Consider the following 25,175-nt stretch of genomic DNA (forward strand, 5'->3'; position numbering starts at 1 on the left):
CTTCTGCTGACACTACTCACCCCCAAACAGCAAAGAAAAGGATTTGAGATGGAATGTATAAAAATATATACATACAGCTAGTGCACTGTTACTATGTCATTTACCTTAGTGAATACCATAATGCAATGAGAAAATGAGAACAGTGCAATGCAAACTGGAAATGTAAAACTACAAGGTATAGTTTTCCAACCCCTGTAAACTCATGGAATGCAGCATTTTGCTTTTCTCTCCAACATTCTTAGAAAGATATTTGCCCCACTGTCTAAGCATCTGAGTCTTCAAACTCCTGGAATTTTGCATTGACCATGAGTATAGTTCACATATCATAGTACAGATCCAGTTCTGTTCATCTGTGATATCTAAATCTGTGACAGTACTGCATCATCTTTCAATAAAACGTAGAAAAACTTATAGTGACAAAGCCCCACTGCAGACCAGTTTGGTGATGTCATCACAAATGTGGACAACTTTCTGTAGCAATAGAAAGTCAAATCAGCAGCAATTGGCTTTCTAGTATTTTTTGATTCATTAGGAAGCACCTCTGAAAAAATTCAAACTTCTTTTCACCTCATTTTGCTGCAGTTTACAGAACTATGCATTATAAAGTGCCTAAGGCACAATCTTAATTGAAAAAAATGTTGATTCTAAGAAAATCATTGACTGTCACTTTTTAAAACTGGGTTATGGGGGCTAAATTTGAATCTAAAATTGGTTAATACTGACAAAATTGGTATAGTTGAGAATTATACTCCAGAATTTCACTCGTGGTCCTTCTTTTTACAAACTCTGATGCTCAGTCCAGCATAGGCTGTACAGTATGTGGTTTTCTTTTTATATTCTTAAACAAAATGGGGTCATAAGGAAGATTCTCAAGCTTCCAATTTTTCCTGAAATTGGATTTTGCAGACTGGAAACTGGTGAAGAATAAACAAGCTATGGAAATGTGTCAGGCATGCAATATTCAAAGCAATGGGCAAGAGTTTGAGGAGACTTAAAGAAGAGGTAACAAAGTTAAAAAAGAAAAAGCCATCCAAGCAATGTGGAAGGTGAAGTTAACTATTAATATACAAGACAAGGCATGCAAGAAGTAGAAGGGGGGCGAAGAAGGCAAACTGCAAGGAGGCAAGAAGAAGAGCAACATAGAAGGTTTAGGAAGCTAAGGCACATACTGAATTTAGTAAGCATAAGAGGTCAAGAGGGGGAGAAAAGGCATATTTAAGTACTTAGCAGAAAAACGAAAAGGTAGAAACTGACATGTTCAAGATAAGCAAAGATGAGAAATAGACCACCTATGAGTGGGCAAAACAGAGGTACTAAATGAAAACTTCAGTGTTTTCAAAATGGAGAATGAGGGTACCATACTGAGACAGGACAGAGAGGTCATGCAGTAGGATACAGAAGGAAGAGACTGCAAGGAAAGTACATCTTGAAGGGAGAATAAATCAAAAGAACCAGATGACTTACCTTCCAGGGTCCTCATTTAATTGACCATTTTGCTAAAAGACCCTCTGACTGAGGTTTTATGAGACCACCTGCTATTATGGAAATACCTGAAGAATCAGGGGCAACAACTGTTGAAACCTTGTACTGGGGGGTGATTACTTAAAATCCAGGAACTACTGGTTTGCTAGCCTAAGAGCAGTGTCAAGGAATGTCATGGGGAAAATCTTGAGAGAAAGATTGCTTGCTTTCCTCATCTCTAAGACAGCAATCAGCATGGGCTTATGGCCAGAAGGAGCTTGTTAGACAAACCAGATCCAGTGTTATCACTTGCTTACAGGAAAAATTAACAAAGGAGTGAGTCTGTCTGGACTTTCCTGAGGTTGCTGTGCAAAATGGAGGAACTGGGTATAGGATCATGACTAAATGACTATTGTATGTTTAAATACTAGGATACAAAGAGTTGTGGTGTAAGGGACAATCTTAAGAATTAGTATAGTTACTAAGTGTCCTGGGTCCGATATTCTTCAGGGTATTCGTCTCAGACATAGAACAGAAAAATGGATCAAACACTTCACTGATAACACAAAGTTATGGGCAGTATTGAAGTAAGAGAAAGAGTCTAAAAAGGGCTTAGAAAGACTGGTCAAGTGAGTTGAAAAATGGTAGATGAGAGTCAATACAGACAAGTGCAAGCTACTGCACCTGGGACACAAAATCCTAGCTCGTAGTATCAGTGGGATGTGGGGGTAGAATTGATGGCAATAGAGCAGGAAAAGAATCTGGAGGTGCTAATCACACCTGGACTAGGCCACCAGGAGCAGAGTAAGAGGGAAGTGGCAGCAGCAAACAGAAAGCTGGGATATACCTTCAGGATGGTAGATTCCATATGCAAAGAAGTAATGAATCTGGTATAACAGACCCTGATCAGGTCACACCTTCAGTATTATACAGTTCTAAAGATCATACAATAAGAAAGATCTCAAGCTACTGAAAAGAGTCCAGAAGACAGCCATAAGTTAGGTGCATTAGATAAAAGTAGAAAGCTTATGACCAGAGCCTAGAAAAGTGAAAGTTGTTTTACCTGATACCAGAAGAAACAATGAAGGTAATAATATGAGTGACCAAGATTATGTCAAGAAGGAGTGACAAGGCTGTTCCAAATAATAAGGATGGATGGTGGAAAGTGATATAAGCAGCAGATTCTAGGAACTAACTTTTCCATGGATCTGTAAAGATACTTCTTCACTGAGAGGATTGTTGAACCAAGAAACAAACTACCAGAAAGGGTGGTGCAGAGAGAATTAGTCTACATATTTCAGTAGTCAGCTCTGTGATGCTCTAACTAAATATAAATTATTTGCAAACCTTTCTTAAAAAAAAAGACTTGTTGCAGACCTGTCACTCATCTATTAATGATCTGCCTGCAAGATTTACTATATTTATTACAATAGCAACTACAAAATTTTGAAGTATGAATGTAGAACATGACCTTTGTTTTGGTTATGACAATTGAAGTTATTTTCATTTCTTTAAAGACACTTTTAAAGTTTCAGAGGGTTTGTTACCACTGTGATGAGCAACAGCCACCTAAACTGTAGACAGCAATGCAGCTGCAACATTTCCAATAATCTGTCTGCAGTTCATAAAGGACATATGAAGTGATTGTTGCTGATGGAAGAGTGTACACAGGGGGAAAGTTACAACTGCATTTATTTTATTTTATTTATATTTGTTTACAGATTAATACTGACCAATTTCAGGCTCAGCCTGGGTGAAATACAAAACATTTTGAAAACAAAACAAGCAGAAATGTAAGCAATAACAAACTATTTCACACTAATTACATAGAAAAAAATGGGTCTATATTAGAACATCGAAGTTTCAAAACTTCGAATGTTCTAATATCAAACCCTATTCAGCAAAAGCTGAAAATATCGAAGGAACAGAAAACCAAATTTTTTCCTAGGGAAAGAATTTGTTTGTCTGTTTCTGTTGCTTCAGTATTTTCAGCACTGTGGTGGAAAGTTACAGGTCGGGTTCAGGTAAATGTGCGATTGAGTGCGACTTAGGGTAGTTAGGGTTAGGGTGCAGGTTAGGTATGTGTGCGACTGTGTGGATGTGAGGGTTAGGGCAGGTTAGGTGAGTTAGGGTTAGGGCGTGGGCCAGGTAAGTGTGCGATTGTGTGGACATGAGGGTTAGGGCAGGGTAGGTGAGTTAGGGTTAGGGCGCGGGTGAGGTGAGTGTGCGATAGTGACGGACCTTAGGGTTAGGGTTTGGGTTAAGGTAAGTTGATAGTGGTGTGTTTATAGTTTAGTGTAGGGTTAGGTGTAAGATTTTAGGTGTATGTGTATGGATTGCTGTTTGCTTGGTGTGCTTGTGTTGTGCGTATGTGTTTTGGAACAGCAAATTTTTCCCTAGGAAAAAATTCGCTGTTCTGTATGTTCGATGTTTTCAGCTTTTGCTGAATAGGGTTCAATATCAGAACATTCGAAGTTTTGAAACTTCGATGTTCTAATATAGTCCCGAAAAAAAACGTGTATGTACATTCTAGTGAACAAGCACGGTGCAGTGCACAATCATGCAGAATGTAATGCACAATAAATATGTTAGTTTCTAAAGAGGATCTATCTTCATTAAATCTTGATACAGGAGAAGAGACTCAGAAAGGAGATAGGTTAGATGACATGCCCTGTGTTGAAGCAGGAGCATTTGGCTTGGATGAAGAAGTGCTTTTAACTTGCATCTGAATTATCCCACCATTGACGCAGTGATAAAATAATTTAAGTTTCATTTCTTATTGTATTCAGGTTGTAATACCCATTAATAATCACCATACTAGCCGGCCTTAGGCATAGGCCAACTAGGCAGCTGCCTAGGACGCTGCACTAGTAGGGGCGTTTTTCCAGTATTTATTTGGTGTAGGTAGACCAGGATGGGGTCTCCGGGTGGTGTGGTGGGGGGCGCCTTGGAGCCCTTTTGCCTAGGGCACCAGTTGACCTAAGGCCGAAATGTTAGAGTTATAAGGTAATCTTCATCAATGCGTAATAGTGCACATAACTTCAAATATCAGTCTCAATCACTTCCTGAAACATTAGTCACAAAAGGCAAATCCATTCACTTTGCCCAGGAGCTAATCCTAAATTATCATTCACAAACAAACAAAACAAAACTAACGTAGTTTTCATGAAGTAAGGGGGACAATAGAAAAAAAAAAAGAATGGAGAAAGCTCAACTGTATTATTTCAAATGGGATCAGTTAATGTTTGACAACCTCAATCAACTTACAGACACGCCTTGTTAACCTCACTGGCTGCTCTGGGAATTTAAGAGTGGACTTAGTGACAGATACTACTAATCAAATGCAACACAGAAAAAAAAATCTACCCATCTTCACCTCAAGTGTCTTGTTAGTACGAATTTTACGAAGCTACAAACATTTATCAGAACACAGTTATTTAAATAGTATAGGTTTCCCTTTTTAACGCATATGCAAAGCAAGTTCCCTCCTCAATTGGAAGCTAAGAAAGTTCTAACAAAGATAATGAGTATTCCCCATTAGTTTAATATCCCTACGAACGAAGTGTCTACATCCAACATTTGCTTTCCTTATGCCCCGATAGCAAGGGACAGGAAATTGAAAGGACGTCTTGCCAGCAAAGTGAAGACAGAAGGTGATACGTATACAGACCGATAACCGGATCTGTTTACACAAGCCGCGCCGCGCGGACAGTCAGCTCGTGAAGTGGAACTTGATTTATTGTCTCCAGGCACGCTCCCCATACATCACGCGCCGTCGTCACTTGTCTGCAAACCTGAGACATGCACCACAGCAAGACCAATCTTACCGATATTACAATCAAAGGCGAAAATGACTGGCAGTTTACCAAAAGTTAGAAAGAAATGAAGAAAGAAAAGCAAGCTGATCATAAGCCTGGTGGCTGTGTTATTGTGGTGCTGATTTCATTTCTGAACACAAGGCATTAAACTGTTGCTTTGTTAGGAGCACATCAGAGTTGCTTCTTGTGTGCAGCTTTTGGGTTAAATGTATCCCTAACAGAAGGGACTGAGTGATCGACTTTCTGTTTGTTTTAAGACAAAAATGGACAAAGCGCTGAAGTTCCTCCTTTTATAAGTTAATAATTGTGTGTATTTCAGCCCCACTAACAATTATAGTTACATTGCAATGAAGATGGCAGTGCCTTGTACAGCAGTTGTAAACCAAAACCTCTGAGTAATGCATCCCAAAAGGATCAGAGAAATTCCTTACCCAAGTTTGATAAGGCAGCTCGTCAAGGTCGACCTGGGGGAATTTGATAAGGCAACTAGTCAAGCTTGTCATCCTTGGGGAGAGGGGGAAGAAGCTGTCTGACAGCCAGCAATGTATGTGTATGATCTAATAAAGTCACATCCAACTTGGGTCAAGGACGGGTTTATATTGCCCATATATAGACGGTGCAGCTGTGTATGCAGATTACTTCGTATAAAAGCTGCCGTGAACCTTTCCATTCACCCATCAGCGATCATCAACAGGTAAGTTACCTAAATGCATGGGGAGCGATTCGAGTGTATAGGTAACCCTAACTACCCTAACTTACAGATACGGGTGTATAGGTAAAGGGTATTAACACCTGTAAGTACATCATCTGTTAAGGGAAAAAAACATGATGCTGCAATGAACTTATCCTAATAGTGAACTTTGATCACTGTGGTGGCCTTTGTAGGAATATGTGTAATATTATTCTGTGTGCAGAACGGATTTTGGAGAAAAATAGCCTCTTTATGTAAAATACCTTTTTAAAAAAGAACTAAGCAGAGATAAAGAACCAGGTCATTTTATTGCAACAGATTGTGCAGGTTTTTAACTTTCAACATTAATGTCTAACAATGATTTCACAAATGCACTTGTTAGGCTGGGATTTTAGTTGTACTGCTTTGCACTGTTTTTATGTCTTGCTGAAGTAATGCAAGATGACTAGTAAATGAAGGGCCCACTGGGTCCAAAAAGCATCAAGACCCTGTTTCTGTTTTTTAAATCTTTGCATTGATTTTGCCAGAATTCACTCTGTTAGCTTGTGTAAGTAGTTAATAATCTAAACCTATGAGAGAGGACAGAGGCAAAAAAAAAAAAAAGTTATAGATTTACAGATGATTCTGAAAAAAAAATTAAAGCAATCAGGTTCAAAATGCATATAATGCATAATTTTGTGTCCACCTCATTTCAGGTAAGTAAACTAAACATTATCTAAGTTAATTACAATTAATGTAATCCAATAGTCCCTTTTTCTGGACTACCAAGACATGGGAAATGATAAGGCAATACAAAGACTGCAGCGTTATAGTGACATGAAACCTAAGCAGGTCAGTAAGTAGGACTCCTACAGCAGACTACACAAATTAGTGTGCAGACATCTGAAAATTGGGAGACTGTTCACAGGCTTGAATAATAAGCGTGTGTGTGTGTGTGTGTGTGTGTGTGTGTGTGTGTGTGTGTGTGTGTGTGTGTGCGTGTGTGTGTGCGTGTGTGTGTGTGTGTGTGTGTGTGTGTGTGTGTGTGTGTGTGTGTATATATACCAGGCCACATGTAGCTACTAATATTATATAAACAGACTTCTAGCTATATGAAATTAATGCATATAGAGAGTGTTTAGATATTTTGAATATAAAGAAATGCTGCTATATTACAATGCAGCAAGAAAAACTTATTGCCATAGCCTTTTCTCAGTCATTGTAATTCAAAGTATTAATTGCGCATTAAGTACTAGATGTTAAAGTGGGTGCATCTTTGTATATGAATAGATGGACATAGAACTCCACAGAAAATGTGTAGTCATTTATAACAAGTTAACCTATGAACCTATTGAACCTAATGTTAATATATAAACTGACAGAAGTATATTTCTTATAAAAAATACATCATTTTCTTTCCTATTCATCGAAACATCAACCAGAATACTATCAGAGATGGTTAGAAGGCATTTGAATACTAACAAGAGCCAATGACTATCTTCAGTGCCATTATGCAAAGGAACTAGAATGTAGTCAGAAAATCCTGGAGCAAATGTGTTTCTGACTAAAGCATCATAACACTCATATAAATATATAAAAAAGGAAATTATCCTCTGGCTTGAAGAAACATATATTAACTGCTATTGTGTAGCATACACAGTTGCTGAAAGAAGTGCAGTGCACATTGCAGTCTTAGTTAAGGAGTTCTAAACTAAAGGAACATGAAGACTGTTAAGTCTGTAAATTATCATAAATAAGAAAGGTACACCATGCCAGTATAAATCTGATATTTTAATTTCGTTATTACGAGTCATTCTTATTATTTTTCATATAAGCATGAAAAGATGATGAATTAAAAGCTGAATACTTTCTTGGTTTGTGCAACAGATAATCACAGCTACACTTTTTGCTTTTAAGTGCTCAAAGTTCATCAGCCATCAGCTTCGCAGGTGCCTCAGCTAGCACGGTAAGAAGAGCTCAGCATAGCATTACTTGGCTGGATTTGTTTGCTCATAAAATATAAATGCATCATTTTACATGAGTAGCTAACACCTTGGAGAAACATTACGCCTGTATTTAGCTCTCATTTATGAAAATGTACTTAAGTGAAAATTGTTGATGGTTTTGTAAAATGAGTGAAATATGTGGAATGCAGATAGCCTGTGTTTTCCTAATGTAGCATGATAACCTTCTAAAAAAAAGAGAATCATTGATAAAGTAATTTTTAGAACTCAAGTAAATGAAACATATTTAATGCTTAAGAAAGGACATCTTAGTGAAACTCTAGAAGTAAAGTTCAAAAATACATTGTTTAAAGGGCAGTTAAGGGACACCCTTTACAAATCATAGATGCTATTATAGGGCAGTTTGTCCATGAGACTGTCAGAACAGAGATAACAAAGAACAGAGTGACATTCTGTCCTGCTCAGAGACCACAGGGTCCACCACAAGTGCCACAAAGATTGTTGAGACAGAAGCACAGCTGGAGAACAGTGAGTTCTGGAGGTTGAGCATGATAAAGATAAGTATATTTCTCATCTGCATTGTTCTGGCCCAGACTAATACATTTATGGACGCATCAAACTTGGTGAACACAAGAGATGTTATAATTCTTGTGAGTAGAGATCGCAGAATGGAGGCATGAGACCCCACTAATGAAGGAAACATGTTCTACTGGTGGATTCTATAATCAGGAGAGTACCCACTGGAAGACTGGGCACACTTGGTTAAGGCAACTGGTCAGTACCATGACTGAGAGGGACAGGGTATAAATCTTAAGGGCCACAGAAACAGCTGCACAAGTTAGGAAGACTTTTCTCCATGTGCTGGCAAATTACTTGGCTGGTAAAGAAGTCAGGGAAGTGTAGGTTGCTTATGGGTGATGAAGAAATGCCATGCATCATTGTCCTCTGTGGACAGTTAAACTTGTGGCATAAAGCTGTGTGCACATTTAAATATGTGGCATAGAACTCATGGCTTCAGCTTCACAAGGGGCTTGGAGAAATGCAAGCCTGTATTCACATTATGTTCCGTACCTGTCTGGGATGGGAAAAAAGTAGACAGGAACAGAATACAAACCCAAAGTGATCCTAACTTCTCTTTTCAAAGACTTAGTGCAGTTACAGCTGTAAACTTCTGTAGCTGTAACAAGATAATGAGAAGATTCTTGGTAAATGGGAAAGGGCAAAGGTAATATTTGCACAGATATGGCAAAATGGTATTGGGGAAAAGAAAGGACAAATGTGGTATTCAAAGTGATATGAAATAGAAGAAGGAAGCTGGAAACCATAATGCCTAAGCCAGAAGGAAACAAGAAGACAATTTAATAAGTTCAGTACAGGATTGCAATTTTATTAAATAAGGCAAACAAAGCATTTTATAAGATTGTTTGTGGCACCATACTAGTTATAAGGAAGCTGAATTTACTAACAATTGCTATATTTTTTGACATTATGATTGGTTTTCAAATTTTTGCAGCACAATGCCAGTTCATGGCTCATCACAATAACTGTCAGCATGGTGTAGCTACTAAAATGAAGCATAAAAGAGAGCGTTTTAAGACTTGACATAAAATGTCTTCACTGTGGTAAATTTGTGCTCAAGCAGCACTGCAGAAGGACAAAGGTGGGGAGAACCATAAAACACTATGACAGCAGTACCTTGCCCTGTGCCTTGATGCAGAGCACCTTATTATTTGGTGTTGGTGATAGTGGGCATCTGTCTACCCTTTTGTATTATCCATCACTTCGCATGTTGAATCTGATGGAACATCCACTGTCCTTTTATTAATGCAACTTTATTCGAAAGAGTGAAAGAAAATGAAAAGTTAAATACTGTAACAAAGAATGATATTACTCATTATCTTTTCCCCATACACATTTTAAACTATTTGTTATATTTGATTTTCTTCAGAGGTAGTGGATATTTGCAGTTGTGGATATCTGATCATGCTTGTCTTGTATGTTTTGAATATTAAAATCTATGAGCAGAAATTGTCTATCTATGGTACCCAACTACAAATATCATATACATAAATATTTGATTTTACAATAGTAGAATTACTGTGGCAGAAGCAAATGACTTCTGTGTCTTATTTACATGTTGCCTACTTGGGAATCAAAGAAACAATGCATTTTGCTTTCACAGTGAGCTGCAATCATGAGTTCCGATGCAGAAATGGCAGTATTTGGGCCTGCTGCCCCCTTTCTCAGAAAATCTGAGAAGGAAAGAATTGAAGCCCAGAATCGTCCATTTGATGCAAAGACATCAACATTTGTTGCAGTTGACAAAGAAGCTTATGTTAAGGGAACGCTCGTAAGCAAGGAAGGTGGCAAAGCTACCGTTAAAACAGAAGATGGAAGAGTAAGTGTGCAAACTTCCTGAGTTTATAACTTTGCATTATGAAACAAGTTTCTAAATCAATGACACTGCCCTTGTTTCTCTTTAAAGAATGTAACAGTTAAAGATGATCAAATATTTCCTATGAACCCTCCCAAGTTTGATAAAATTGAAGACATGGCCATGATGACTCACCTCCATGAACCAGCTGTATTGTATAACCTCAAAGAGCGTTATGCAGCCTGGATGATATATGTGAGTAAAATAAACGAGGTTGTATATTCCAGTGCAATTTTAAATTGCTTTTAACTACTGGCATTTTCTGTTTTAGACCTATTCAGGCCTTTTCTGTGTCACTGTTAACCCCTACAAATGGTTACCAGTGTATAACCCAGAAGTGGTTGCTGGGTACAGAGGAAAAAAGCGTCAGGAAGCTCCTCCCCACATCTTCTCCATCTCTGACAATGCATATCAGTTCATGTTAACTGGTGAGTAACTAGACAATGTCTTAAAAAGCACGCAGTTTGCAATTTTTATCTAAATGATAATCTATAGTTGCATTTTGTCTAACCTTTTCTAAGACTCTAAAAATGAATGTTAAACTACAAAGGTACCACAGCAAAGACAAAATGACACTGCCATCATAGCTGTATATTTTTGAGAGAATCCTATAAAATGAGCAAATGGCTCTGCCCCTTGCACATGTTAAATGCTGTTTTTAGGAAATAATTACATTTCTTCTGTAGTTTAATATATATACTATACATAAAATGAATGCTTGCTTAATGCAGGTTGTATATCTGGGCATTTTATTTGCGTGATGAAACTTTAATAAATGAAAGAATAAGTAATATTTACAATAACAGATGCAGTATAGTTATATTCAAGTACTTTTTACAGAAGTACATAGTCGTTTAAGTTACCATGCATGTGGATTTATACCAAACAAGTATAATGTAGTATAGAATAGTATTTCGCAATATGTTAGCACAAAGCAGGTATTATTTTGGAGCAGCAAGCTTTCAAAACATCTTAAAGTAAATACTTGCATGTAAACAAAAATATTAGCTTGGTTTATAACAGAAAAAATATTAGCTTGGTTTATAACAGAAACTATGAATAAATGTATTTCTAAATTTATTTATTTCTTCAACAGATCGTGAAAACCAATCAATCCTAATCACGTAAGAACTGACTTTTACATCTAAGAAATAAAAGTTGTTATTCAAATTATATTTCGAATTAAATTTGTACATAAGAACTCTTTTGACTATTTTAAATTAATTCTGTGTTATATCTAGTGGAGAATCTGGTGCGGGGAAGACTGTCAACACAAAACGTGTCATCCAATATTTTGCAACAATTGCGGCTCTGGGTGACAAGAAGAAAGAAGCTGAGACTTCAAATAAGGCAAGAAAATTGGATCATTAATAACATTATACAGAAAATAAAAAGTATGGAGCATCCTAATCAGAAATCATTTATTAATTTACTCTGTATTTAACTGATTTCTAAGCATTTTCTCAAGAAAAAAGAAAAGTCAGCTACAGAGTTTCAGATTCTTCCCTAAAGAGAGGGAAGGTAGCTGTACAAAGGATGCAGTACTATACAGTTATGTCATATGATTACATTTAATGTGACGAGGTGTGAAGGATCTATATTTTTGCAAACCAAATTTTAATTTCAACCACTTCGAAGTTTCTATGGGACACCAAAGAATTTATTTAGTCAAGCTAAAGTATATATCTTTATGAAATGTATATTAAAAGAGGTATGAGTTTTGTACTTAGAAAGATTACTAATTCTATCCACATGGATTCATTGTTCACTTGACTAGGGCTCCCTTCCCCCAGTTTCTTGTTATCTCTCCCTCATTATTTCCCCTTCTCTAATTGTTGAAGTCTAATGAAAAATAAGGTTTTGTCAAGTCGGTTTAAGTTGACTAGGAGCATACGTGAAGGCTGCATGAGTAAGTGGTCTGTATAGATACATGGACTAGCCAGCAATTCATCAAGGTGCAACTCATTAAAATCTCAATTCAAGAAAAACAACTCATACAGTCTGTTTAGGACAAGCAACTTTTCCTCTTGAAAAAGCAGCAACATGACCAATTGAAACTTTCATCAAGTTGAGCCCTTGATGAGTTGTAACTAATGAATCCTAGTCAGAATGTCTATACACACACACACACACATTCATCCATAATCCCCTTTTCCCATTTTTGAGCATGGGGTTGGGGTGTCACTTCACCAGTGAGAATCATCTAGAGAAAAGTTTACAATGCTAGGTGGCTAGCACTGCAATATTAGATTTCCACACCACACATTCATAGACACACTCACACCTATGGCCATTTAGAGTGATCAGTCCACCTACTGTATGTCTTTGGAAAGTGGGAGGAAACCAGAGCACAGAGAAGGAAACCCATGCAAACACAGGGAGGACATGCAGTCTCTGCACAAAATGCACCTCAGCTGAAAATCGAACTGGGGAAACTCTTGCTGTGAGGTGACTATGCTATCCTCTATGCCACTGTGTGCAAACATGTACATGTATATATATATATATATATATATATATATATAGTGTGTGTTTATATATATATATATTTATATATATATATATATATATATATTATCTATCTGTTTATTGATATGGGTCTACTTCTGTTTGTCATAAAATCACTTTGTTGACAAACAGAAAGTCGAGACCACTTAAGGGAAAGTGCACTTCAATGAAAGTGCATTTTCTCAAAAGCAGATTCACCAAATCGGAAAAAAGAAACATAAAATAAATACTACAAACACTATGCTATGAACCTATAAACACAGTTTTCCAGGGGGGACAAGCCCTCCTGCACCCCCCACACCTCCACTACTTAAATATACTAACTCCGAGATCGCACTACAGTGGGGAAAAGGATATATTGTACCGTGCTTCGGTGAATCAGTTTTCACAAAAGTGCACTTTCGTTGAAGAGAACTTTCGCTTAAGTGGGCTCGACTTTCTGTTTGTCAACAAAGTGATTTTTCAACAAACAGAAGTAGACCCATTGATATACATATATGTGTACAAATATATATTAGATATAGCTATAGATGTATACATATGGGAGACTGAATTTTGATCAACAGCACAGATTGCTGATCTGTAAATCATCGAGTTAAACTCAGCAACTCCAAAAAACAGTGAGCCACAGATCATTGAAAAATAAATAAAACAAATGTTTTTGCATACAGATATATTATATATATATATATATATATATATATATATATATATATATATATATACATATACACACACACACACACACACACACACGCGCGTGTGCGAACACACACACACACACACACACACACACACACACACACACACACACAAAGAGGAAAAGAGAGAGAGAAATAAAACTGAACAGATGTGTATGTTTGTATATTCATGTAGAAAATTAGTCAAAATTAAACCAGACAGTAACTGGTGATAATAAACAGGGATGAAACCTAGCAAACATTTGGACCTCAGATACTGATATAAATATTCAGAATTTATAGTATAAAATGTTTAATTGGTAATACTGTATTGCACAGTTTACAAACAGTTGAATAAATAAAGATTGTTCTGAACTGAAATTAATGTTAACACTGATGTTTGTATTTTACAGGGAACCCTGGAAGATCAAATCATCCAGGCTAACCCACTGCTGGAAGCATTTGGTAATGCCAAGACGGTTAGGAATGACAACTCATCCCGTTTTGTAAGTTTCTGAACTAAGAATTTTTTGCCTTAGAACAGCTGCTGCATTTTTAATTACTGCTTTATACTGTTATTTGAACATATATAAGACTAAAATGATGAGTGAAATGCAGTACAAACTTAGTCTCCAAATTAAATGTAATAATACATCTTGAGAAGAGTTATTAAGGTCAGCAGGACTAAGACAGAATATATGTGTGTGAATGAGAGGGAAGACAGAGGAATGGTGAGAATGCAGGGAGTAGAGGTGGCGAAGGTGGATGAGTTTAAATACTTGGGATCAACAGTTCAGAGTAATGGTGAGTGTGGAAGAGAGGTGAAGAAGAGAGTACAGGCAGGATGGAGTGGGTGGAGAAGAGTGTCAGGAGTGATTTGTGACAGACGAGTACCAGTAAGAGTGAAAGGGAAGGTCTACAAGAGGCTAGTGAGACCAGCTATGTTATATGGGTTGGAGACAGTGGGGCACTGACAAAAAGACAGGAGTCACAGCTGGACATGGCAGAGTTAAAGGGTGTGATGAGGGTAGACAGGATTAGGAATAAGTATATTAGCGGGTCAGCCCAGGTTGGAAGGTTTGGAGACAAAGCCAGAGAGGCAAGAGTACGTTGGTTTGGACATGTGCTGAGGAGGGACGCAGAGTATATTGGGAAAAAGATGCTAAGGATGAAGCTGCCAGGTAACAGGAAAAGAGGAAGGCCTAAGATAAGGTTTATGGATGTGGTGAGAGAGGACATGCAGGTGGTTGGTGTGACAGAGCAAGATGCAGAGGACAGGAAGAAATGGAAACAGATGATACACTGTGGCGACCCCTAACGGGAGCAGCCGAAAGAAGAAGAAGAAGAATACATCTTCTAGGTTTTGAATTCCATGGCTACACAAACGAAATCACTTCTGTGATAAAATCTGGTGTTACAGCTTTTAAGCTGGCAACTAAAACCCACTTTGAGGAAAAACAGAAATATAGTTAAGATCTATGAGGGGAAAAAAAACAGAAATATAGTTATGATCTATATTTTATGGTTTAAATTTGAGTTTTTTTCATAGCAATGTAGTATTGTAACCATATATAATTTCTCTATGGTTATTTCCTTCATGAAGACTTTGGTTGCATTTGTGAATGATAAAGTTTAAGATGTATTGCCATATAATTGCTATATAAACTACAGTTCTATACAGGCTCACTCATTTATTAGACAGATATAGAAAAATACGTAACGTGGCAGTTGTAAAGATTTACCAAGAAGCTTTAAGAAAACAATAGGAGACACAAGTAATTACCTGCTGAATGGAACAAAGATATTCACATAAAAAGAAGTGGTTTATTTTGCACATTTATAAAGAATTGAGAAGAAGCCTCGCATTCATAGATATACACGTTGTGCACCGTGCTTTGTACTACACATAGTTATTTACTTTGAAGACAGAGTAAGAACATGCTGCTCAGTACAATAATGGGGTGATGCTAAGTCAAGAATGATAACATTGTTGATATGTTCAGCAATCGTGAAGCAGTTACTAAGCGGTAAGGAAGGATCATTTAGTTAAAAGCATTATTTAGGGGCATGATGTCTTAGAAGTTTTCTGAAATAAGAGATTACCAGAATCAATTTGCCTTGGACAATTAAAGCTAGTACAGTCCTAGGATATCAAATGTAATTATGAAGTTTTGAATTCCTATAGGGTAAATTTATTCGAATCCACTTTGGAACCACAGGAAAACTGGCTTCTGCTGATATTGAAGCCTGTAAGTATTAACATGGATTTAATTATAACTGCATGATATAATTTGAGATATCAGAAAAAGATGAACTAACTCATATTTCATAATATGCTTCTAACAGACCTTCTGGAAAAATCCAGAGTAACATTCCAGCTGTCTGCAGAGAGATGCTACCACATCTTCTACCAGATCATGAGTAATAAGAGGCCAGAACTCATTGGTAGATACAAAAATTAAATAAATGTTTGTGTGCTTTTTGTTTCTATGAGTTCTGCTACTGAAGTGAATTTAAGTACTTAATGCCAATTCACAACTATTTTTCAGAGATGCTTCTGATTTCCACTAACCCTTATGACTACCCATACGTGAGTCAGGGTGAGATTACGGTGCCAAGTATTGATGACGCAGAGGAGCTGATGGCAACAGATGTAAGTTCAATAACTGCATCCTTCACTCACTGAAAGATGTTTCACAAAGTCAGAAAATTAAACTAAGATAACCTTTATAACTAAATATTATAATCATCAGATGTAACACTTGTTACTATCGCTTTTTGTTCAAGTCCCTGGAAACTACTAATAGAATTTTGTTACATAACTGTTGGTTGTCTCTGAACTGCTGCTATGCTACTAGCTGTTACATATCAAGCCAATTCAGCATTTAATCGTTAAAATTAAATATGCAACTAACAAATGGAATACTTAAAACTGTTTAGTAAAATGACACAGGTACTTATAGCTCTGCAGAAATCATATCTCTGATACTGATGTTATACATAAAGTCTCGTTTTTGTCTCAAGCAATCACTCAAATCAACATGAATAAGTGGCATGACAGTTTAAATTAAATGAAGTTAAATCACTTAGATAATTAGTTATAACTATATTTATTTTACAATATACAGGGTGCAATTGACATCTTAGGTTTCACCCCAGATGAGAAAGTTGGCATCTACAAACTGACAGGTGCAGTGATGCATTATGGGAACATGAGGTTTAAGCAAAAACAGCGAGAAGAGCAGGCTGAGCCTGATGGAGCTGAAGGTAATGTGATGGCACTAGACACATATATTTAAACAATGTACTATATTTGGCTAGACAGAAAAAATGCAAAGACATATACATATGTGTGTATATATATATATATATATATATATATATATATATATATATATATATATATAAACATATGCATGTGTATGTTGACTCAACACCAAGAATCATGCACCCCTGTCAGGACTATCCCAGCACCCTGCCCAGGCCGAACATCAAGAACCCTGCACCCCTGTCGGGAATGTCCAAGCATCCTATCCAGGTTGAACATTAGAAACCCTGTACACCTGTCAGGGTCATCCTTGCATTCTACCAAAGCTAAATCTCTATAACCCTGTACCAGTGCCAGGACCATCTCAAAATCCTGTCCTGGCTGAAGATCAGGAACCATGTATCCCTGAAAGGACTGTCCTGGCATCTTGTCATAAACTCACAATAATTTTGCAAGTCAGAAATGTCCAGTGTCTTGAAAATCACACCTGATTTTAAGGTAAACTGAAAAGGAATCAGAAATGCCACATGAAAATTGTCAGACTATTCATTTTACAAGAAAACCTATCACAGTATAAAAGAGATTTCCTTATTGTTTCTAAAATACACAGCATGGTAGTATACCGAATTCTGTGTCATTCATGTGGAAAGATTCCCTTACAGTAGTGCTACTGTTTCACCTCCAACTCCTCTCATCTCTCATTTGTGATAACAGTACTGCAGTCACTCTGCTAGAAAAGAAAGGACTGTAGCACCTGTTCATATTTGTTTCTTAATACTGGTTTTCACCTTGGTTAGACTATTTTACCTCTCATATTGTGTTTTTTATCTTTTTCCATTATGTTGATTCTTACTTTCTAAATGAGAATTCAACTTTTTCAAAGACACAAATCACACTCACTTAGCAACCCATAAAATAACAATCAGAGCTGCAGATAATTAATTATGTTTTTAGCATTAATAAATTTATAAAAAAAATTACCACTATCATAAAAAAGCCAAGGCAATTAAAAGTCGGTCTTTTAATCAGAAATGAATGCATTTTGTTTTCTGGGAGCTCTTTTAGTGACTGTCTACATCACAAAGTAATTTCACTGAGAACTATTTTTAGCACTGACCAACTTTGCACTGTTCCTCACCATTGTGTTATTGAGGAGTTTGGGGATGTTGGGCTTTTCCTTCAATATGGTATAACTGACTGCTTATGATATATGAAAATATACACAATATTATATGCTTAACTAGTCTGAAAATATTTTAAGAAAATGTTTCACTTTTACTTTTTAGTGGCTGACAAAGCTGCTTACCTGATGGGTCTAAACTCTTCAGACTTGCTCAAAGCATTGTGCTACCCAAGAGTGAAGGTTGGAAATGAATATGTAACCAAAGGTCAGACTGTCCAACAGGTATGTATGCCATTAGCCAAATATACATTTTGGTTTTCTGTTAAACAAACATCCATTGTATTCATTTAAGTAATACAATTATTTTCATTGAAGTCCTATAGTATGCTAAATGGCATTTTGGTTCAGTGTTATATTTCAGGGTTTAATTCTAAATGAGATATATCCATTTCTTATAGGTGTACAACTCTGTTGGTGCCCTCAGTAAATCTGTTTATGAGAAGATGTTCTTCTGGATGGTTTACCGTATCAACCAGCAGCTGGATACAAAACAACAGAGACAGTACTTCATTGGTGTCCTGGATATTGCTGGGTTTGAAATTTTTGATGTAAGTCACAGTTCCATAAATTTTGCACTTGATTGTAAACATCACACTGCATCTTAGGATTCTGGCAAATGCAGACTTGCTTCTTTTCCAGCAGTCAGACAACAAATACGTTCAAACTTAACTCATAGATAATGTGAACAATTTAGTTATCTTAACTATTACGTGTGAGTAGTTTTGTGTTAGTGTAAAAACCATAGCATAAGAATTTTGTCTGTTTATTTATCTTGTGCAAGCTATTTATTTTGCAATCTCAATTGTTTAAATAACGTTTGTCATAGTAAACATGAAAGCATATTGCTTACACAAATGTTTTTGTGTATCAAGTATACAGATCCCTTTATGTATACAACATGACACCCTGTGTGACTTGTGATACTTTTATTCACTAACTGTGTTACTCAAACCCTAAAATAATACATAATTTTCTTAATCTAACCAAAAAATGTGGAGTGAATTCCTTTATAGTTGCTGAGCTTAAGGACATGAAGATTGTGCCCTCTGCTATGCTGATGTGGTCTTATGAAATAAAATACTAAAAAAAAAAGATCAGCAAGATACAGGAACAAAATCATGTCTGTCTAAGATGTCCACATTTAGTAATAAAAATGTTATAAAAATAGTCCAGCAAGGCAGTATCACATGTGCCAAGTCTCAGAGCATACCTTCTTTGAAAACATGGGTTTCATAAAAAGTGCATTATTTAGGCTTTACAAGAAAGGGGGGCTGCACTGAATACACAAAAGGGATGATGTGGCTACCTGACAATAATTAATGGGTCAGATCAACAGAAAATTTAGAAGCAGATCAAGACAATGTCAAACATTTCTTTTAGTGTTACAGCAAGAATGACATATATTTATACATTTATTTTGCACATTTAGTTCAACACCCTGGAACAGCTCATGATCAACTTTACCAATGAAAAGCTGCAACAGTTTTTCAACCACCACATGTTTGTACTGGAGCAAGAAGAGTACAAGAAGGAAGGAATTGAATGGGAATTCATTGACTTTGGCATGGACCTGGCTGCTTGTATTGAGCTAATAGAGAAGGTAAGCATGATGGCAATATGAGTGTATAAACTGCTCATTATTTTAAAACTGATTTTTAGTTAAAGTTCTATGCTACCAGAATAGCTACTTAAGACCATCTTTAAAAAAAGCATTTCAAATTACATAAATTGTCTAATATACATTCAGAAGCTGTTCATATACTATGAAAGAGCATCTGATTATGTTAGTAATTATCCAAATGCATCTCATAAGGATGTCCTTACTAAGACTACATGTGGGTCTGTCAACAACAGAAAAATGAGAGACTGAAGAGAACTGGGAGATTCATATTTTCTGATAGGTACATTTGTAACAGACACTGACAGGTTTCTTTCTGCTGGTGAACACTCACTGTAATTTGCCACATTTAACTTTTTTGCTGAATATTGCAGGTTTAAGTAGTGTGTCTGACCCACTATTAGCTTGGTTCTTATCTATAAAGTCAGTGCTGGTCCACTGAGTTCACCAGTAACTCTTCTGCAGTTCAGCTAAGTAATTTGAGACTCCTTTTGTAGTTCAGCTAGGCCATCCTAAAACACTTCTGCTGTTCATCTAGGTAATCCTGGAACCCTTCTGTAGTTCATCTAGATTATTCTAGAACTCTTCTGTAGTTTAGCTAGGTAATCCTGGACCTCTTCTGCAGATCAGCTAGATAATCCTAGCACCCTTCTGCAGTTCCAGTAGTTAGTCCTGGAACCCTTCTGCAGTTCAGCTAGGTACTTCTGGAAGCCTACTGCAGTTCAGGTAGGTAGTCTTATAACCTTCCTGTAGTTCAGATAGGTAATCCTGGAACTATTCCACAGTAAAGTTAGGTAATCCTGGAACCCTTGTGTAGTTCAGACTGATAGTCCTAGAATCCTCCTGCAGTTCAGAAAGGTAAATTGTGAATTCTTCTGTAGTTCAGCAAGGTAATCCTGGAACCATTCTGCAGTTCAACTAGGTAATCCTAGAACCCTTCTCAAGTTTAGCTAAGTAATCCTGGAACTGTTATGCAATTCAGCTAGGTAATCCTGGAACCCTTCTGTAGTTCAGGTAGGTAATCCTGTAACCCTCTGTAGTTTAGCTACATAATCCTAGAACCTTTCTTCATTTCAGCTAGGCAGTCCTAGAACCCTTTTATAGTTTAGCTGCATAATCTTAGAACCCTTCAGCAGTTCAGCTAGGCAATCCTAGAACCCTTTTATAGTTTAGCTGCATAATCCTAGAACCCTTCAGCAGTTCAGCTAGGTAATACTGGAACCCTTCTGCAGTTCAGCTACAAAATCCTGTAAACATTCTGTAGTTTGGCCAGGTAAGTATTGGGATAACTGAACTGTGCCTTGTCATTCTTATTCTCTGTTCACTGAGCAGTATCATATCACTCCACAGATTTCACCTTACCAGTGCATTTTCTTGAGCTTGTATGGTGAAGACAGTACAGCGTGCCATTCTTGGTGGCAGCTAACCCTCCTGTAGTACAAAAATGAAGTATTTTATTTATTTTACATTTGTTAACCGGGGGTGTCTGACTGAGCCGAAAAGGCCCTTTTTCAGCAGAGGCCCGGGGAGAAAAGCTCCACAAAGAAAAATTACAGATACATTTAGTTAGACATGATCAGTATATACACAAATTACAAAAGACATGCTTTTACAGTGGTATGCGGCACATCAACAGTTACAGTGGAGAGAACAAACAAAAAATATTAATTTAAAAATAAAGGTAATTAATAGATTTGTGGTGTACAGCTGAAATTTGGAACATAGATAGAATACATACATAGTATACAGGTACAGTACATACACTGTAGATTAGCCAGTGTTTGTGAGTAAGAGTGAAAACTATTATCAAGTACTTTAGGTTTAGTATGTGTACCTTATCCGCTTTCACTAGCCTGGGGAGCAATCATGGCACTGCCAACTTTGCTTAAGATGTTGCCTAATGAGGTTTTTAAATTAGGCTTTGGATGATGTGTTTTGTATGCTAGTGGGGAGAAAGTTCCATTTTATAGCCACTGAACTACTATATAGTGTGTCTCCAAAGCTATTGTAGCTGTTGGTGACTTCTAGCAGTAGTTTGCTTGATGATCTAAGAGGCCTTTTGGCTGAGTGATGTTGTACTAGGTTTTTGAGGGCAGGACACTTATTGGGGAGGTAATAGATAGAATGACAGAGGCAGAGCTGATTGTAAGTTAGGAGGTTGGGCAGTTCAAGCCAGTGGAGCTGTCGCAAAGCAGTACAGTGATGAGTTCTATATGAGCAATTTGCAGCAAAGCGGGCAATTCTGTTACAGCAGGCTTCCATTTTGCTTAGTTCAGTTTTGTTGAGATTAGTCAGAGTGGGAGATGCATAGAGTAGGGTGGATAGAAGTTGGGAGCGAGCAATGGCTGATCTTGTGTTGTTGGTAAGAAATGGTTTGATACGGTAGAGTGATCCCAGTTTGGCATGTACTTTTTTAATAGTTAAGTTGAGATGACTATCAAATTTTAGGTGGGTGTCTATGGTTATTCCCAATAGCTTAGCCTGTGCCACTGGAGTGATTGGAGTAGCATTTGTGGAGTAGATAGTGAATTGACTGTTATCAGTGTTTTTGTTAGAACTTGTTATAATCATAAGCTGAGTTTTCTTTGGATTGAGGATAAGTTGGGCTTTGGTAAGGTAGTTTTCAACGTCAGATAATGCTAGTTGAGTTGTTTGCAGGAGGGTGGGAATGTTTAGTGTCATCTGCATACTGAATGATAGATGCATGCTGTGTGGAGGTATGGAAGTCATTTGTGAAGACTGTGAATAGTAGTGGTCCTAAGATAGAACCCTGTGGGACTCCTATAGTTATGGGCAGCTGAGGAGAGAGAGAATTTTCCCATTTCACAGCTTGGTACCTGTCAGTTAAGTAGCTTTGGAACCAGGTAAGAGTGGAATTTGCTAGGCGATATTAGTTTAGTTTGTTTAGCAGGATTTGGTGTGAAACTGTGTCAAATGCTTTGGACATATCCAAAAAAAGTGTTGACACCTGTAGGCCTTCATTTTTGAGACGGTTTACTGTGTCTGTGAAGCAGAGGAGGGCTGTAGTGGTACTATGGGCAGGTCTGAAACCATGCTGAGTAGGTGACAGGATGTTGCTGTCTAGGAGATAGTTTAGCATCTGGGTATGGATGCATTTTTCTAGGATTTTGGCCAGGGGGAGAGTAAAGCAATGGGTCTGTAGTTATTAAGTTCAGTGGCGGTCCCACCTTTATGTATGGGTGTAACATAGGATATTTTCCAGAGTTTGGGCACATAGTTTTCAACAACTGATCTGTTTATGAGAGTGGAGACTGGGATAGCAATAGCATCTGCTGTGAGTTTCAAGAAATAGCTGGGGAGTAGGTCGGCTGCTGTTGATGAGGTTTTTAGTTTGGAGAGGTTGCTTTTGATTGAAGTGGTGAAAACTGTTTTGAGGGTAAAGCTTGTATTAGTGTTATTTGTGTTGGGTGGGATAGTGAGGAAGGAACTGTCCCGTGATACTAAGGATAGAATTGAGTTCACAAAGTGGGAGTTGAATTGTGTTTCGATGGGAACTTTAGTGTCAGGGGTGGTTGGTTTGGGGGTAGCCTTTTGGGTGGATTTTAGTAGCTGGTTTACATTTTTCCAAACTTTTTGGGGGTTGTATAGGGAATTTAGTTTGTAATGTTTTTTAGTAGGGTTTTTGGTCCAGCCTAATGCATTTTTTTGCACAGTTGCGCAGTTCTTGGTACTTAGTTAGGCTTTGTGTTTCTTTGTTTTTTTTTTTTTGATAGTAAAGCCAGGCAGTGTCTCTGGACTTGAGGATTTGTTTGGTTTCTTTACTGAGCCAGGGGTTTGTAGAGGTTCTAACCTTGATTTTGCACAATGGAGCAACAGTGTCTAGGTGTTGTAGAAATGTTTTGTTGAAATATGCTACAGCCTGGTCAAGTGGGAGGGTTTTTAGGGGGGTCCAGTCACAGAGTAAAGTGTTGAGGACCTCAGCAGAGAATGTTTTTGTGTTTCTAGTGGCTATATAGTTAGTGGTTTTGCATATGCTTGTTCTACTACATATAAAGTATATCATGTTGTGGTCACTTAAGGTGTCTGGGAGACTGCCTGTGTGAGGGTACAATGTGGGGTTGTTAGTTAGGACCCAGTCAAGGATGGATTCCCTTTTAGATTTTTTATTACATCTAGTTGGAATTTGGACTAGCTGCTGGTAGCCATGGAGATTTATTAGATTAATTGGTGGTTCTGATATACAGGTGAACCAATCTAGGTTGAAGTCCCCCAGAATAAGGGTTTCTTGTGAGTATGTGGAAGAACACCAGGATAAGATGTCTTCAAGGCTAGCAGGTGTATTACCAGGTGGAATGTAGATCACAATTGTGGTGATGACCTTTTTAGGGTGAAGATGAAGTTGTGAGATAAGTATGTCCCAATTATTGGGGAGGGGTAGGAGTTTGGTAATTGACGGACAGTTAAGTTGGACTTGTACAGTAAGGCAGTTCTACCCTCTTTATGAAGTGGTCTGTCCTGTCTAACGATATTGTAGCCAGTAGGGAGAACTTCTGAGTTAGCTATGTTTTTATTTAGCCAGATTTCTGTTAAAGCAACTATGTCTGGGGAGTAGTGTGCTATTGTGGCCTGGAGTTCAGGTATTTTTTTGATACTTCTAATATTAATATTTAACATTAAAAGATGGTTGGTTTTGCTGCTGTTGTTGATTTGCCCAGGGATGAAGAAAGTGGGGGTGATATGTTCTGACATTTGTGTTGGAGCAGTTTGTGTTGGACAGGATGGATTTGGGCCTGGGTTAGGGTGGATATCCCCACTTATGGTGAGCCTGCTGTTAAAATGGTGACACAGATGTTGGAGCTTGGTGAGGAGTGTGATAAAGTATTGTGTTTTTTTGGAGTAGGAATGAGAGCATGTGTGTTTAGTTCTGAATTGGTCCATTATGTAGTTCTTGAACAATTGTGGGCAGATATTATTATAATGTGTGGTGTCTGTATATGAGAGTGCATAATATAGTGTTGTGCTACTAAGTTTAGGGATATTGCCAGAGTGATAACTTGTGGTGTTGTAAAGAATTATGAGAAATCAGACTAGACTTAGTTGTGTGATAGTCATGATTATAAAGTTTAAGTTGGTTCTAAGTGGGGAGTCTGAATAGGAATTATAGGGTTGCACTATATGTAGATAGGGAAGTAGTGTGGGTGATGTAAATAATGCCTAGTGGGAATGAGAGTGATTGGGAGTATTTTGTGTGGAGCAAGTTGGTGTGGTATAATGTGATATGACTTGAGGAGCTGTGATTGGTGGAGGTGATGTGAGGGTGAGCTGTGGGTGCGGCTGTGATTACTATAAATGTAGAGGTAGTGGGGGCGGGAGGGAATAGGGGGAAGGGCAGGAGAGCAGAGAGAGCCCGAGCATTAGTGAGGGTGAACGGAGCAGGTCAGAGCCCACAAAGACAAGAGAAAAAAGTAAGTATTACTTTACAAATCTGAACACTTTAAACAAATTCCTGAGGTCTAATGGCTTACCAGCAAGCAGAATGTAATTGCTGAAGAAATTTAAAGATGGCTCCATGCTCAGCAGGAGTATAATATAGACTTAGTATTAGGGGAG

The 25,175-nt window shown here is 37.5% G+C and overlaps 1 protein-coding gene across 1 annotated transcript in view; it reads left to right on the forward strand.

Moving 5' to 3' along the window:
• The first annotated feature begins 7,866 nt into the window (after window positions 1–7,866).
• The window catches only part of LOC122789097 (myosin-4-like), a 48,024-nt gene continuing 30,715 nt past the window's right edge, over window positions 7,867–25,175 (forward strand). The window contains exons 1-14 of the mRNA XM_044056297.1: window positions 7,867–7,915; window positions 10,096–10,311; window positions 10,399–10,542; window positions 10,619–10,775; window positions 11,444–11,471; window positions 11,589–11,697; window positions 13,949–14,041; window positions 15,721–15,784; window positions 15,882–15,980; window positions 16,085–16,188; window positions 16,664–16,802; window positions 18,090–18,208; window positions 18,385–18,534; window positions 19,416–19,586. Of these exons, the coding sequence (XP_043912232.1) occupies window positions 10,108–10,311; window positions 10,399–10,542; window positions 10,619–10,775; window positions 11,444–11,471; window positions 11,589–11,697; window positions 13,949–14,041; window positions 15,721–15,784; window positions 15,882–15,980; window positions 16,085–16,188; window positions 16,664–16,802; window positions 18,090–18,208; window positions 18,385–18,534; window positions 19,416–19,586 (1,581 nt within the window). The 5' untranslated portion in view covers window positions 7,867–7,915; window positions 10,096–10,107. The remainder of the gene's footprint in view (window positions 7,916–10,095; window positions 10,312–10,398; window positions 10,543–10,618; window positions 10,776–11,443; window positions 11,472–11,588; window positions 11,698–13,948; window positions 14,042–15,720; window positions 15,785–15,881; window positions 15,981–16,084; window positions 16,189–16,663; window positions 16,803–18,089; window positions 18,209–18,384; window positions 18,535–19,415; window positions 19,587–25,175) is intronic.

Source organism: Protopterus annectens, chromosome 14.part0, assembly GCF_019279795.1.
Source record: "Protopterus annectens isolate FY-2018-M chromosome 14.part0, PAN1.0, whole genome shotgun sequence".
NCBI lineage: Eukaryota > Metazoa > Chordata > Ceratodontiformes > Protopteridae > Protopterus > Protopterus annectens.